Source organism: Dasypus novemcinctus, chromosome X, assembly GCF_030445035.2.
Source record: "Dasypus novemcinctus isolate mDasNov1 chromosome X, mDasNov1.1.hap2, whole genome shotgun sequence".
Lineage (NCBI taxonomy): Eukaryota > Metazoa > Chordata > Mammalia > Cingulata > Dasypodidae > Dasypus > Dasypus novemcinctus.
In genome coordinates, this window is record NC_080704.1 from 60,986,880 (window position 1) to 60,999,590 (window position 12,711).

The 12,711-nt window shown below is 38.9% G+C and overlaps 1 protein-coding gene across 3 annotated transcripts in view; it reads right to left on the minus strand.

The window, feature by feature from the left end:
- Positions 1-539: 539 nt before the first annotated feature.
- Positions 540-12,711, minus strand: part of LOC101411975 (P antigen family member 3-like) — a 38,969-nt gene continuing 26,797 nt past the window's right edge. Inside the window, exons 1-5 of one of the 3 annotated variants that reach the window (XM_058291258.2) lie at positions 9,476-9,691; positions 8,500-8,591; positions 7,952-8,060; positions 3,583-3,708; positions 540-646 (exon numbers count right to left, since the gene is read on the minus strand). In XM_058291258.2, the coding sequence (XP_058147241.1) occupies positions 624-646; positions 3,583-3,708; positions 7,952-8,060; positions 8,500-8,583 (342 nt within the window). In that variant the 5' untranslated portion in view covers positions 8,584-8,591; positions 9,476-9,691 and the 3' untranslated portion in view covers positions 540-623. Of the gene's footprint in view, positions 647-3,582; positions 3,709-7,951; positions 8,061-8,499; positions 8,592-9,475; positions 9,692-12,711 lie in introns of those variants that run through there. The other 2 variants (XM_004483827.4, XM_071212942.1) reach the window with 2 other exon arrangements.

Here is a 12,711-nt window from a genome sequence, read left to right on the forward strand (position 1 = left end):
AGAGATGTGATGTGGGGGCATTTTTGGGACTTGGAGTTGTCCTGGGTGGTGCTGCAGGGACAGTTACTGGACATTGTATGTCCATCATGGCCCACTGGGTGGACTGTGGGAGAGTGTGGGCTATGATGTGGACCATTGACCATGAGGTGCAGCAGTGCTCAGAAATGTATTCACCAAATGCAATGAATGTCTCATGATGATTGAGGAGGTTTTTATGGGGGGAGAAGTGGGGTGAGGGAAGTGGGGGATACATGGGGACCTCATATTTTTTTAATATAACATTAAAAAAATAAATTAAAAAATATTTAAAATATAAAATAAAATAAAATGATATAATCCCTACGCTGAACTTCAAAATGGACCTACATAAAAAACATTTGGAATTAATAATATCTTTAGCAAGGATGCTGGATAGAAAATCAATATGCAAACATTATCTCTATATATCAGCCTCGCCAGAATACTATAATTCCCCAAAACAATTCAATTTTCAGTAGTATCAAACAGCTAAAAATAAATTTAACAAAATATGAGCAATATTTCTTCTCTAAATCTTTACTGAGAGATTTTTAAGAGTCACATTTCCAACATAAGAAGCCTGTATGTTTCACCTTGTCTTCTTTTCAAATCTGAGGTTGTCCTTCGCCTGTAATATAGACATAGTTAGGAACATTACTTAGGAGAGATTTATTAAGTTGATACTAAAGATTTACAAAGAACACTAAAACTTAGATTTTATAAAATAAACTAAAACCAGGGCCCTAGTTGTGACCCTCTGGCTTACTGACAGTTAAGCCTCTTTATAAACTCTGAAGGCTGACTTTCAGGGATAGTAACAATTTTTTTAAAAACATATCTCTCTTTCCAATGGTATAAGGAAACAAAGAGACTGTCCAAGTTCAGAACAGATTAAATAAAATGAAATTTATAAAGGTGATTTTAATTAGAAGGCAAAAATTTGGTAAAATTTTTGTAAAAATCCATCCAAACAAAATCTCTAATAAAAAGATATATAGATTAATAGATAGATATGTATAATTTAAATGTTTTGACTTGAAATAACATTCTGAATACAGGATTTTTAAAGTAATTATGTCATACTAGGAACTGCTCAAGCAAATAGAAAATCCAGGATTACATTTGTTTTGTCGGTATTGTGGAAAAGTGCAAAAATGTTTCTTGGGGCTAGTCTAGTCCTTCTGTGTTTGCTTTAAGCAGGGTAGCCATTTGCCCAGTTTAGTTGTTGTCCTTGAGTAATTATGAATCAGTGTCTTTTCACACCCTTAAATATTTCTAGTTTGCATAATAAATTATAAGGTCACACTATTTTAAATTACTACCACCATAGGTGAAATCAAAATGTGAAGGAGAATTAGTAAATTTTTTCAGTCTGGCAAGAAGAAATGGAGAAAGAAATTAATGAAGGAACAAAGAAAGGAAAAGGATAAAAGGGAGAAAAAGAGAAAAAAAACTACAAAAGCCAAATATAAACATATATAGATTATCTTTTGTTTATAAATAATCAGTTACTAGTGGGTTGTGTTAAATAATGTATGTTTTATTAGCCTATCAGCCATTTCATCCAGACTTTCAAAGTATTAGTTTAGAATTTGAGAGTGGACTCCCTTTTAATTATATAAAATACTCAATATCCATTAGTGTCTTGTTCATATTTGTTATTGTGTACACTTGGTCTTTGTCCATTTTCTTCAAGATTATAGAAACTCATGGATCCTCTATTCATAGATATTTTAAAAATAGCAATCTTTTTAAATTAGTTATTAATTGGGTTATTTTTCCTCATTTAGGAATGAGTCTTACCTATCTGTTATTAAGTACCCCTGTCCTTTACCCTTAATTGCTCTTTTTTCTTACTTTTTATATTGGATGCTCATATAATTATCTTTTCTTTTTCAATAATTTTTTAATGATATGATGTTCCTGTAAGTATATTTCAGCCAAGTTCAATACATACCTGAAAGTAGTCTGAAAACAATTTTTTAATCAAAGTATTCTAATGGAATAGTTCAGGAACGTTGTGTGAAAACATTTATAAGACTAAGACAAGGTAATTTTTTCATAAAACATGAAATTCCTTTAAATTCAGAAGTTCATGCAATTAATTATCAGAAATTTGGAAAACATCTATATAAAACATACTTAAGTTGAGTACTTGGGAAATACTATGGTTATGGTTGTTGAACTCCAAATGCTATCCATTGATGTCTTAGGGCAGAAACTTAAAATATGCATCTTTTGGTAATGTTATAGGTATTCCCATTTTTATTAGAAACAGTTGCTCATTATGACTGACTGTGGAGACAGTGGGCATGCTTAGAAATTGTATCTTACACTCACCTTGAGCATCACTGACTGACATACACTATTCCTACTTAATAAGCCACAGAATCAAGAAACTTGATTTTCTCTCATCATTTAATGATTCAGTCATTTAACCCTCATTAGGGGAAGAAATTAATATACAATTACTCTTTAAGAGCTAGAAGAATTATGAAAATGACAGAATCTAAGAACACATATTCAGGTCTCCATTTAGAAAAACTAGTATCAAGCAGGGTGTATGTTCATTTTATTAGTACCAATGAAACCTCAATTCAGATGCTGTAATTTGATCCAAGCTAAGGTTTGATGATTTATGATAAACAAATCACACAAAGCAGTTTGTCTTTGTATTCTATTCAAAAGAAATAGAGGGGAAACGGACTTGGCCCAGTGGTTACGGCGTCCGTCTACCACATGGGAGGTCAGCGGTTCAAACCCCGGGCCTCCTTGACCCGTGTGGAGCTGGCCCATGCGCAGTGCTGATGCAGGCAAGGAGTGCCGCGCCACGCAGGGGTGTCCCCCGTGTAGGGGAGCCCCATGCGCAAGGAGTGCACCCCGTAAGGAGAGCCGCCCAGCGCGAAAGAAAGTGCAACCTGCCCAGGAATGGCGCCGCCCACACTTCCTGTGCCGCTGACGACAACAGAAGCGGACAAAGAAACAAGATGCAGCAAATAGACACAGAGAACAGACAACCGGGGGAGAGGGGGAATTAAATAAATAAATAAATCTTAAAAAAAAAAAAAAGAAATAGAGAATGCAAAACTCAGAATTGAAAATGATTTTAATATATTTGATTTTTAACTCACTGTTTCTATAATAACAAACATGGGTTTATAAGTTAAGGGATTTGCCCATAGTCACACAAATTATGTGCGATCTGGTACTATAACCTACTTCAGTGCCTCAGTATATATCATACACACTGATGCTTACTTATTACAAACACATTGAGTATTTCTCAAAAACAGACCTTTATAAAAGCATATGAAAATTATTATTAGGACTTATAATCAAAAGCAAGAAAATGCTTTCATATTTTAAAATTCAATATAGCTTTGACCCACTGTGTTTCTATGCCTGACTGTAAGACAGGCATTTGGGGTCTGAGCGACCTTTCAAAGAATCCATATACTTGAGCTCCATTATTAAAGGAACAATAATTTTACCTCTATATTATTCAAGACAAAATATTGTGGAAAACAGAAACTCACTCCTTTAAATTCTTAATGAATACCATACCTGATTCTGGCATTTTAACAGGTTCTAGATTTGATACAATCTCCCCCTTGATGTCTGGACCATCGCCACGCTTACCCCCGGTCTTTGGCTGAGCCAGTTCCTGGAGAGTATCTTCCAGGTCAGGCCCTTAAAAATAGTAAGATTATCAGGGCATGTATATAGGGTACATAAAAATGTCCAAATATATGTTGAGTATTTTCAGAGTAGTTACAGTCACAAAAGACAACGGAGGGTGTGCTGAGTTTCTACCCAAGGGAGCTCTGTCACACTCCCCAATGGAACAGCAACAATCCCCCAAGTGCAATGGCAAAGACCAGTGAAGAAGGATAGTCCAATGATGAGCCCTTGATATTGATGACTATGCTTATGAGCTTGTGTGCCTGAAATATGAACTACGCCTAGAGCTGTAATGTGCCTAAGAGTCACCTCCTGAGAGCCTCCATGTGCTCAAATGTGGCCACTCTCTAAGCCAAACTCAGCATGTAAATGCATTACCTTCTCCCCAGCATGGGACATGACTCCCGGGGATGAGCCTCTCTGGAGCCGAGGAATTACTATCAATCACTAATTGGTGATGCCACTAGAAAGAGACCTTGAATAAAAGGGTCAACGCAGACCAGCAGAATATCTCAGCCTACATGTAGGATCATGTGTTAAAAACTGCTTTTTGACCTTGAATAAAAGGGGGAAATGGCAAAGACAAATTAGTTTATATGGCTAAGAGTCTTCAAAAAAAGAGCGGGGAGGTCATCAGAGGGGTCACGCTTATGCATACCTCAACAGGACCCCAGAGACAGTCAAGGTAGATGCAACCCCAGGTACTGGTTTTCCCGAGGGCTATGGAGACCCACAGGTTCTAGGGTCTTGGCAGATGGCTCTGGAGTTCAGTGCCATGTCAGTGGGCCCATTTTGGAATTTGTGTTCCTGAGTGTGATGGAGTTGGACTCAGAAGTGACCTTTCCACACATGCCTCTTCCGTCACTTTTACTGAACCTGTGGTTGGCACTAGGGTTGGTGTATACTCAGGAGACTTGAATCTCTGGACTGTCCATGTGCCAGCCGGGCTCTGAGCCTCAGCAGAGTTGCAACTCCTACTCTCTGGTTCATAGGACTTACCCAGGTCAGCTAACAAGGAGGTGAAGATGGTCAACAACCACACCAGGGAACCAAGAGTGCCTACAACTGCAAGCAGGAGAATTGCATCCATCATCCATGTGAAATCTAAGCCCCCTCTCGATATAGAGGTGGAGTGGACATCACCATCCCAGGGTCCACAGGATGGAGGGATAAAATATGGATTAGAGTGGACTTACTGATATTCTACTATAGAACTATTGTGACTAGTAATGGCAGGAATTGTAGCACTGAAGGGGAGACAGTGGCTACGGTACTTGCTGAGGGCAGGGAGAGAGACAAAGAGATGTGATGTGGGGGCATTTTCGGGACTTGGAGTTATCCTAAATGATGTTGCAGGGACAGATGCTGGACATTGTATATCCTGCCATAACCCACTGAATGTACTGGGGCAGAGTGTAAACTGCAATGTAAACTATTATCATGAGGTGCAGCAGTGCTCCAAAATGTATTCACCACGTGCAATGAATGTGGCACAATGATGAAAGAGGTTGTTGATGTGGGAAGAGTGGGGTGGTGGGGTTGGGGTTTTATGGGAACCTCTTATATTTTTTAATGTAACATTTTTTGTGATCTATGTCTTCAAAAAAATACAATTGAAAAATGATGGGGGTGAGAGGGTGGGGAGTGGTGTATATGGGAAACTCTTATGTTTTTTAATGTAACGTTTTGTGTGATCTATTAACTTTTTAAAAAGATAATTAAAAAATAAAAAAATAATTTTAATAATGTTATCAAATTAAACAGCAAAACATAATATATAAATAAGTGTTCAGTCCCTCAGTTCTATGAAACAAATACCTGTAGGTTAGTGTGGTAATACATGTGATATACATTAGAATCCCAAGAGAATTATTTCAGGAGTCTGTTGGTAGAAAAAAGGAAAGCAAGGTTTTTAAAATTTTACCATTTTCCTTTCCCAAGACTACCTCTAGACACCGTATTTACCCCCTTTCTACTTATCATATTAAATCGGTGATTTTAATTTATATTTATCTTATTTACATGCTATTATATTTATCACATTAAACCAGTGGTTTGCATCTCTGACTAGATTGTGAGCTAAAGGCAGAAATATGTCTCTCATTATCATTTATACCCTTAGATCCTAGCATATTACATGGTATGTGTAGGTACCAATAATTGTTGAATGATAAAAAGTCTTAAAAATTATATTTAAGAAGCCATGTTGATAAACCTTTTATAAAACAAGTCATCTGACTTTTCAAAAATGTCTGTGTCATGAAGAAACGAAAGACTGAAGAACTGTTCCAGAATAAAGGAGACCAGACAAGATATCTAAAGACATCTATCTAAAGATACATATCTACTCATATATATGTTTATATTTATGTGTAAAGAAATTTATTGGGACAACTGAGTATATTTGAATACAGGCTTTAAATTAAATTGATTCATTTCTCAATGTAATTTTCCTGAATTTGCTAATTATACAGGGACTGAACAAGAGAATTACTTTTTTCTTGTTCTTAGTGTACAAACACACATTGGGTGAAGGGTAATAATATCTGAAATTCATTCTAAATGATTATTAATAATAAACACAATACCAATGTGTGTACATATATACATCAATGGTATATATGTATATACACATGGTGTGTGTTTGTATATACATCGCCATCCCAGGGTGCTCAGGATTGGAGGAATAAAATATGGATTAGAGTGGACTTACTGGTATTCTACTATAGAATTATTGTGACTCTAGCAGTGGAGGAAATTTTATCACTGATGTGGAGACAGTGGCTACAGGAGTTGCTGAGGGCATGGAGAGGGAGAAGAAATGTGATAAAGCCAAGTTATCACAAAAGATACATAGACCACACAAAATGCTGTATTGAAAAATATAAGAGGTCCATATATACCCTCACTCCCCACAGCCCCCACTCCTCATACATCAACAAACTCTTTCATCAGTGTGACATATATATTGCATGTGATGAGTAAATTTTGGAACACTGCTACCCAGCATGGATTATAGTTTACATTGTAGTTTACACACTCTCCCAGTACAGTCAGTGGGTATTAGCAGGATATATAACTTATATGATTAAAATATACTAAAGTCATATTTAGGTCCAAATGCCCTATATGTAATTTATCTTAAAGGAATAACACCTTGAACAAAATACCAAAACAACAGCAAAATTTTTTGTGAATAACAGCAAAATTACTGTCTGATGATGAGAAAGAGAAAAGTGTGGTGGAAAGAAATTAATGGGCATTGTTGTCAGTGAACTCCTGGAAGCCTGTTAACTGCAAAAAACTAAAATAATCCACGACCTGAGTTATGAAAATGTTTTGCTTCAAAACACCATGCATGGAAGAAATAATTTCTGCTTCAAAATAATCCTAGGTTAGTAATCTTTTCATTTTTCTACCCATAAAAGGATTTAATCTTTTAAAAGCCACTTTAAAAGTCATCCTAAAATAGCAAACTATATGTTAGTATCCTGAACTATCTAGTTTTTAACCAAACTTAACTCATAAAAATTGTCAATCAAAGGAAATGGTGACTATAATTAATTGAGTTCATTTCTGGAGTCTCTATCCTATTTCCTTGATTTGGGCTTATTCCTGTGCCACTACCAAGCTATCATACTGTACAGACATGTGACCATGAAGCATTTAGGCAAAATTATTCACTTTTTCTTACAGCAATATATGGAAAGAAGAACCAAAGTTTGGAATAAAATTCAAATTCTGTCACTAGCACTCTTTGTTACGACAGAATCCCAGAGCCTTAGTCTTCTCATTTATACAATGAGGTTAGCATGCCTACACAACCAGAGTCTTACTAAGAGTATTATGACATAATTTGACTTGACACCCTACGTATATTAGTAAAAGTTGCTTAAGCATTGGATACAATAATAGGGGAACACAACACTGAAGGAGGCCAAATTTGACTAGTGAAATAGTAAACTATGTTATGACTGAAAATAAACATACTTTCCTTGGGTTTGTTAATGTAGAGCTCTGGCAAGGACTGTATTTTCAAGAAAATGAAGTCTCAAAGAAAAGGGGAAAATTCATTGTACTGAGGAACTTGTGTCAACTGCAAACTATACTTTCTTCCCTTCTCCAACCAATTTTCAGACAATGTTTGAGATGCCTATTCAATGATGTCTTGCCTCCTGTTACTGGTAGGTTATAATACATGACGCGCCCATACACTCCTCCCAATAGGCATTCTTCTTCACCCTCCCTTCACCTTGAGATGCTTCTGCTCCTTCATCTTCTGTTTCTTGGCCAGGTGTAATATCCTGGCTTTCGGTTGGTGGCACATCTTGTTCAGGTTGTTCATCACCGGGCTGCTCAGCCTAGGGGTGTGTGTACAAATAAAAGTTTTGTTATTAACACATATCAATATTTTATTTATCACACATATATGCAATCACAAACAAGCCTAAAGACATTTTTCCAACGTGATTCTATGTTTATTTTTAATAAAATTACTCTCCCATAGAGAGGCTACTCAAGAATTTGGAAGCTTTTTTAATCTATGCTGGGATAGATGCATGCATCCGTTGTTAATAAGCATGAGAAGGAAATTATAGGGCATATTTCCAGGAAGCATACCGCATGGCCATCCAGAAAACAGTGTGTAACCACCCTTTATCAATATTTCCATCATGAGCTTTCAATAATCACCTGTTACCAGCATAAAAGCACTTTATCAGTGTATGTAAATTTGTTCAACACCATCTTCTCAAATATAAGGTTTTGCTAATAGAAAACATCAAATGTTAAAACACTCACAACTTCAGGTCCAGTCAGCTGGGGAACGTCTTGATCATCTCTTCTTCCTTCAGATGTGGATGTTGATCTGAATTGTCCACTCATATTTCACACTGAAAGTAGCATATTATGATTTTGAAAATGCACTTAAGAGGATAGGTCTATATCTTTTAATTTTGAAAATATCTAAACATTTTGAAATTTTGATATTTGAAGATATCAAAACATTTCCCAGGGTAATTGTAAAGATGCATGCTTTCTGATCACACCAATCATGGCTCTTTGCACAGCCAACAGTTTCTGTCATGACCAAGCTGGCAGAGAAATCACCTTAAAGCACATGGTAAAAGACACAGGTTTAGTTTCACAACTGGATTCCCCATGAAGACATTTAGTAAAATACCACTAGAAAATTAAAACTTGAGTAATTACTAATTCTGGCATATGCCCAATTACTAGGCTCCTTCATGTACCTAAAATTAATTTTTATTGGAATACATAGCCACACTCATTCATTTGCATATTGGCTCTGACTGTTTCTGCACTACAAGGGCACAGTTAAGTAGTTGAGATAAAGATCACCTTGGCCCTTTCATCACACGGCAGGGCTGCCTGGCACACTACAGGTCTCAGGCATGCAGTTCCAGCTCAACAGCCTTGCAGGCATGAGGCCCTTTCCCTCCCATCCACCTGGCCCTTCCACAGGGGCCCGGTGAGGACGCCGGAATCTCTCCTCTGTGGCAGGGCCAGGTGCCTCAGGACTAAGAAACCTCAAAGAGTCTCATCAAGACTAACCCCTCTTCACCTAACCCCTTCCCGTCTTCAGCCCGCCATCCCCGCATCCCGGCCCCACCACGACGCCAATGGTCATGGTGGCGTCGCCGCCGCCCGTGAGGAGAAGGATGACGACCTTCGACGACCTTCCTTCCTTGGGCCCTGCCTGGACCTGCCTGAAGTCCTCTGGTTCCCCCTCATTCTCATTCACACTTAAACTGACCTGCACACCTACCGGCTGACTGTCAGCACTGGAGAAAGAACGACGACAGAATGAACTCGAGGTCCGATGGCACCACTCTCGGCTCAGATTCTGGACAATGCGGGTGCGTGACAATGGGCGTGCCCACTGAGCCCGCGTGGGCAGAGGGGCGATTGTTTTCCCGCTGCCGGAGACCCGGATGTACAGAGTCTCCTGTGGCCCAACAGGGGCTCACTGCGCCAGTTTCTTCTTCCCGTCCAACCCAACTTGTGGTATCAGGAACTTTGGGGTTGGAGGGAAGATTGTGTCTCAGAGAAACCCTCTGGGACAGAAATTTGAATACCAAGTTTTATATATGCTTAACCAATTATTTTCCTTCTGTTTCTCGGTTTTCTGTCATGCTTGCCATGACCTTACCTACTACCAGGAAATAAAAGTAATCACACGTGTTTTATAATTATTATTATTATTTTTTGGTTGTATTGTTGTACACTTATATCTCTGGACTGGTTACTAAAATCTTTGAATATGCCTGTGGTCCTTCAGGCTGTATCCTTCAGAAATAGGGATTTTGGTCCTAGGATCTGGACTCACTGACAGCAGTGAATATGATCATAATATACTGTACTGTCCCAATTATTACCCAAACCACCTGTGGTTTATTAACTGACTTTAATGCATAATGTGATCAGGGGCAGCACTTCCTCGACGGGGCCTTGGCAGGATTTAAAGATGGAAGTGCAGAAGGGATTTTTCTTTTAAGAAGGGATTATTTTTTTAAGACTTTCAAGTGTACCATAAAGCGGGTTCCTAATGTGGGGCTATGTGGTTAGTATTATGTAGATATCATGATATAATGGTTTATGATTGGTGAACACAATAAGGAAAGGGTTTTGGCAGAAGGAATAAAAAATCTTGGCATTTGAAAAATGTCATTTGGGGCTTTGAATTGAGGGTATCTTGATGTTTATCAGTAAGTAGCTGTAATGGAAAATAAGGTTATTTGCAACTTTTATCTTCCTGGGCAAGAGTTTCCTTGAATAGTAAAATTATATTGAGGAAGAAAATGGGATGGTAGACTCTTGATAAGGTACATAGTAAACTGTAAATGATTTCTATTCTCATTACTTACTTTTACATAACTCATCTGTTTTGTATGGGAGGTAATATATGGAAGGGACGAGAGGAAATGTGGCCCTGGTGAGAAAGTAGGTTTCTGTAAGGTAGAATACAGTTTTTAAATGACTCCAATATATTCCATTTTTTAAAAAAGATAATGACAGGTTCCTTTACTGTAAATCATGCACATAACAAATGATCCTGTAACCCCACTTGTACATATTTACTCAAGTGAACAGAAATTATTTCCACGAAAAAAATCTCACAACCAAATATTTAAGCAGCTTTGTTTTTGGTCACCAAAAACTGGAAAAAATAAAAATGGTTATTAATAGGGTAAAAAAAAAAAAAAGGAGGGTGAGAGGAGAAAGGGCAGGCTCATTTCTAAGAGTAATATGGGACCTCAGTGGCCCTTCTCATACCAGGAAACAAAAACAGAGAAAGGGAGGTAATTGACAAGCAACAGGAAAGTCTCTGAGCTGCTCCTCTCTTTACCTACCTAAGGTGGGAGACAGGCCTCTCCAGAGCTGGCAGGTAACCAAGGCAGAAGCCCTCAGGGGACCAATGTAAAAGGCCAGGTTTTTACTTAAAAAGAGGGAGTCGGAGAGGCGGGGCAAGATGGCGTCTGAGGTAGTGCACCTCACAGTCTCTCCTGCAAAGAAGTGGCCAAGTAGGGTTGGAATCTTCCTGGAGCAGGCGGTTTTCAGGGCTTGCAAGGCAGGAGGTGTATGGACATCATTTGGAGAGACTGTGACAGCAGTAGTGATTGCTAAAGGTAGAATTGTGAGTTACAAGCACAGAGGTTGGAAGCTGTGGGGAAGCGGGACCCTTCCCCTTAGGACTGGCAGCAGCAGTGTTCCCTGAAAACTGTCGGTTGTACGGTGGCGTTCCCAAGCCCCATGACCCCCAGATGCATGGTCCCCAGGCCCGTGTCCCCTAAGTCCCTGTAGCCCATGTTTCACAGACCTACATACCCTGAGTCTGCAATATCCAGACTTCCGTTTCACATAACAGGTGCTCCCAGAGGTCCGGGATTACCCTAGCCCTCAAGTTTTGGACTGACTCTGTCAGTGGGAAGGATTCGGTGGGAGGTGCAGCAGAGGGGCCAAATGAGTATGGGTTCAATTTTCTGGTCCCCCCCCCCCTCTTTTTTTCTTTGTGTGTGTGTGCATACCAACTGGCTTGGGGAGAGCCTGGGAAGAAAGGAATGGCAAATCTGCTGAGAAAGCCTAATTTACCTAAATGCCCTGGGATAGGAAACTGGGAGAAGGTGGACTCAGAAAATCAACCAGCCCTCCAGTAGCACACCTAAGGGAGAGGGACTGTAGGAGGTGCTTTCCAAGCTTCCCATAGCATACTTGGGGTCCCGGGTGAAGTGTTGGGTGCTCTCCCTCTGGAAATTAAGAGTCACTGTTTTCTGTGCTGAAATGATTCAACAAGGATCCACTTGAATCTGAGGCAGATTTCCTGCTGGCCTGGGAGAGAGGAAAGTGAGGAAGGGAGAAAGAGGAATGTCAGATGATTACTAAGCATTTTATTTAATTGCAAAGAGGATTCCCAGCTTGAAACTTTGTCTAGTATTTTGTTGGCTTATCTTCTTGTTTTTCCTTCCTCTTTATTCCCCCAAAGCCCTTTTTTCTTTCTCTTTCTTTTTCTCTTTTTCTTTTTCTTGTTTGTTCCTGCCCCCCCCCCTTTTTTTCTTTATTTCTTTCTCTTCTTTTTTATTTTTTAACATTAGGTGCTGCAGGTAGCACTTCACATTTGCTGTATTTGCTCATCCTCCATTTCCTCTTTCCTGTGTGTATTGCTTTTGGCCACCAACAAAATCCCCTTTCCTGTACATCTTTCTGTCCTCCATCAACCAAGACAACTAACAAAAGGGTGATGATGGACAATGCCCATTCCAAAAAAGTGAGAGTATCTACAACAGTAAGCAAGAAAGTTCCATCCATCTGCCCCATGGGATCTAAGCCCCCTCTCAATCAGAGACAAAGAGGGCATCACCATCCCAAACTCCTCAAGACTGAGGAATGAACAAATACAAGGGGCGAATGCAACTATGGACTAAAATAGATTATTATTCTATCAATGGAAGAATTTGTATCATTAATATAAAGTCAGAGGCCACCAGAGGTTCT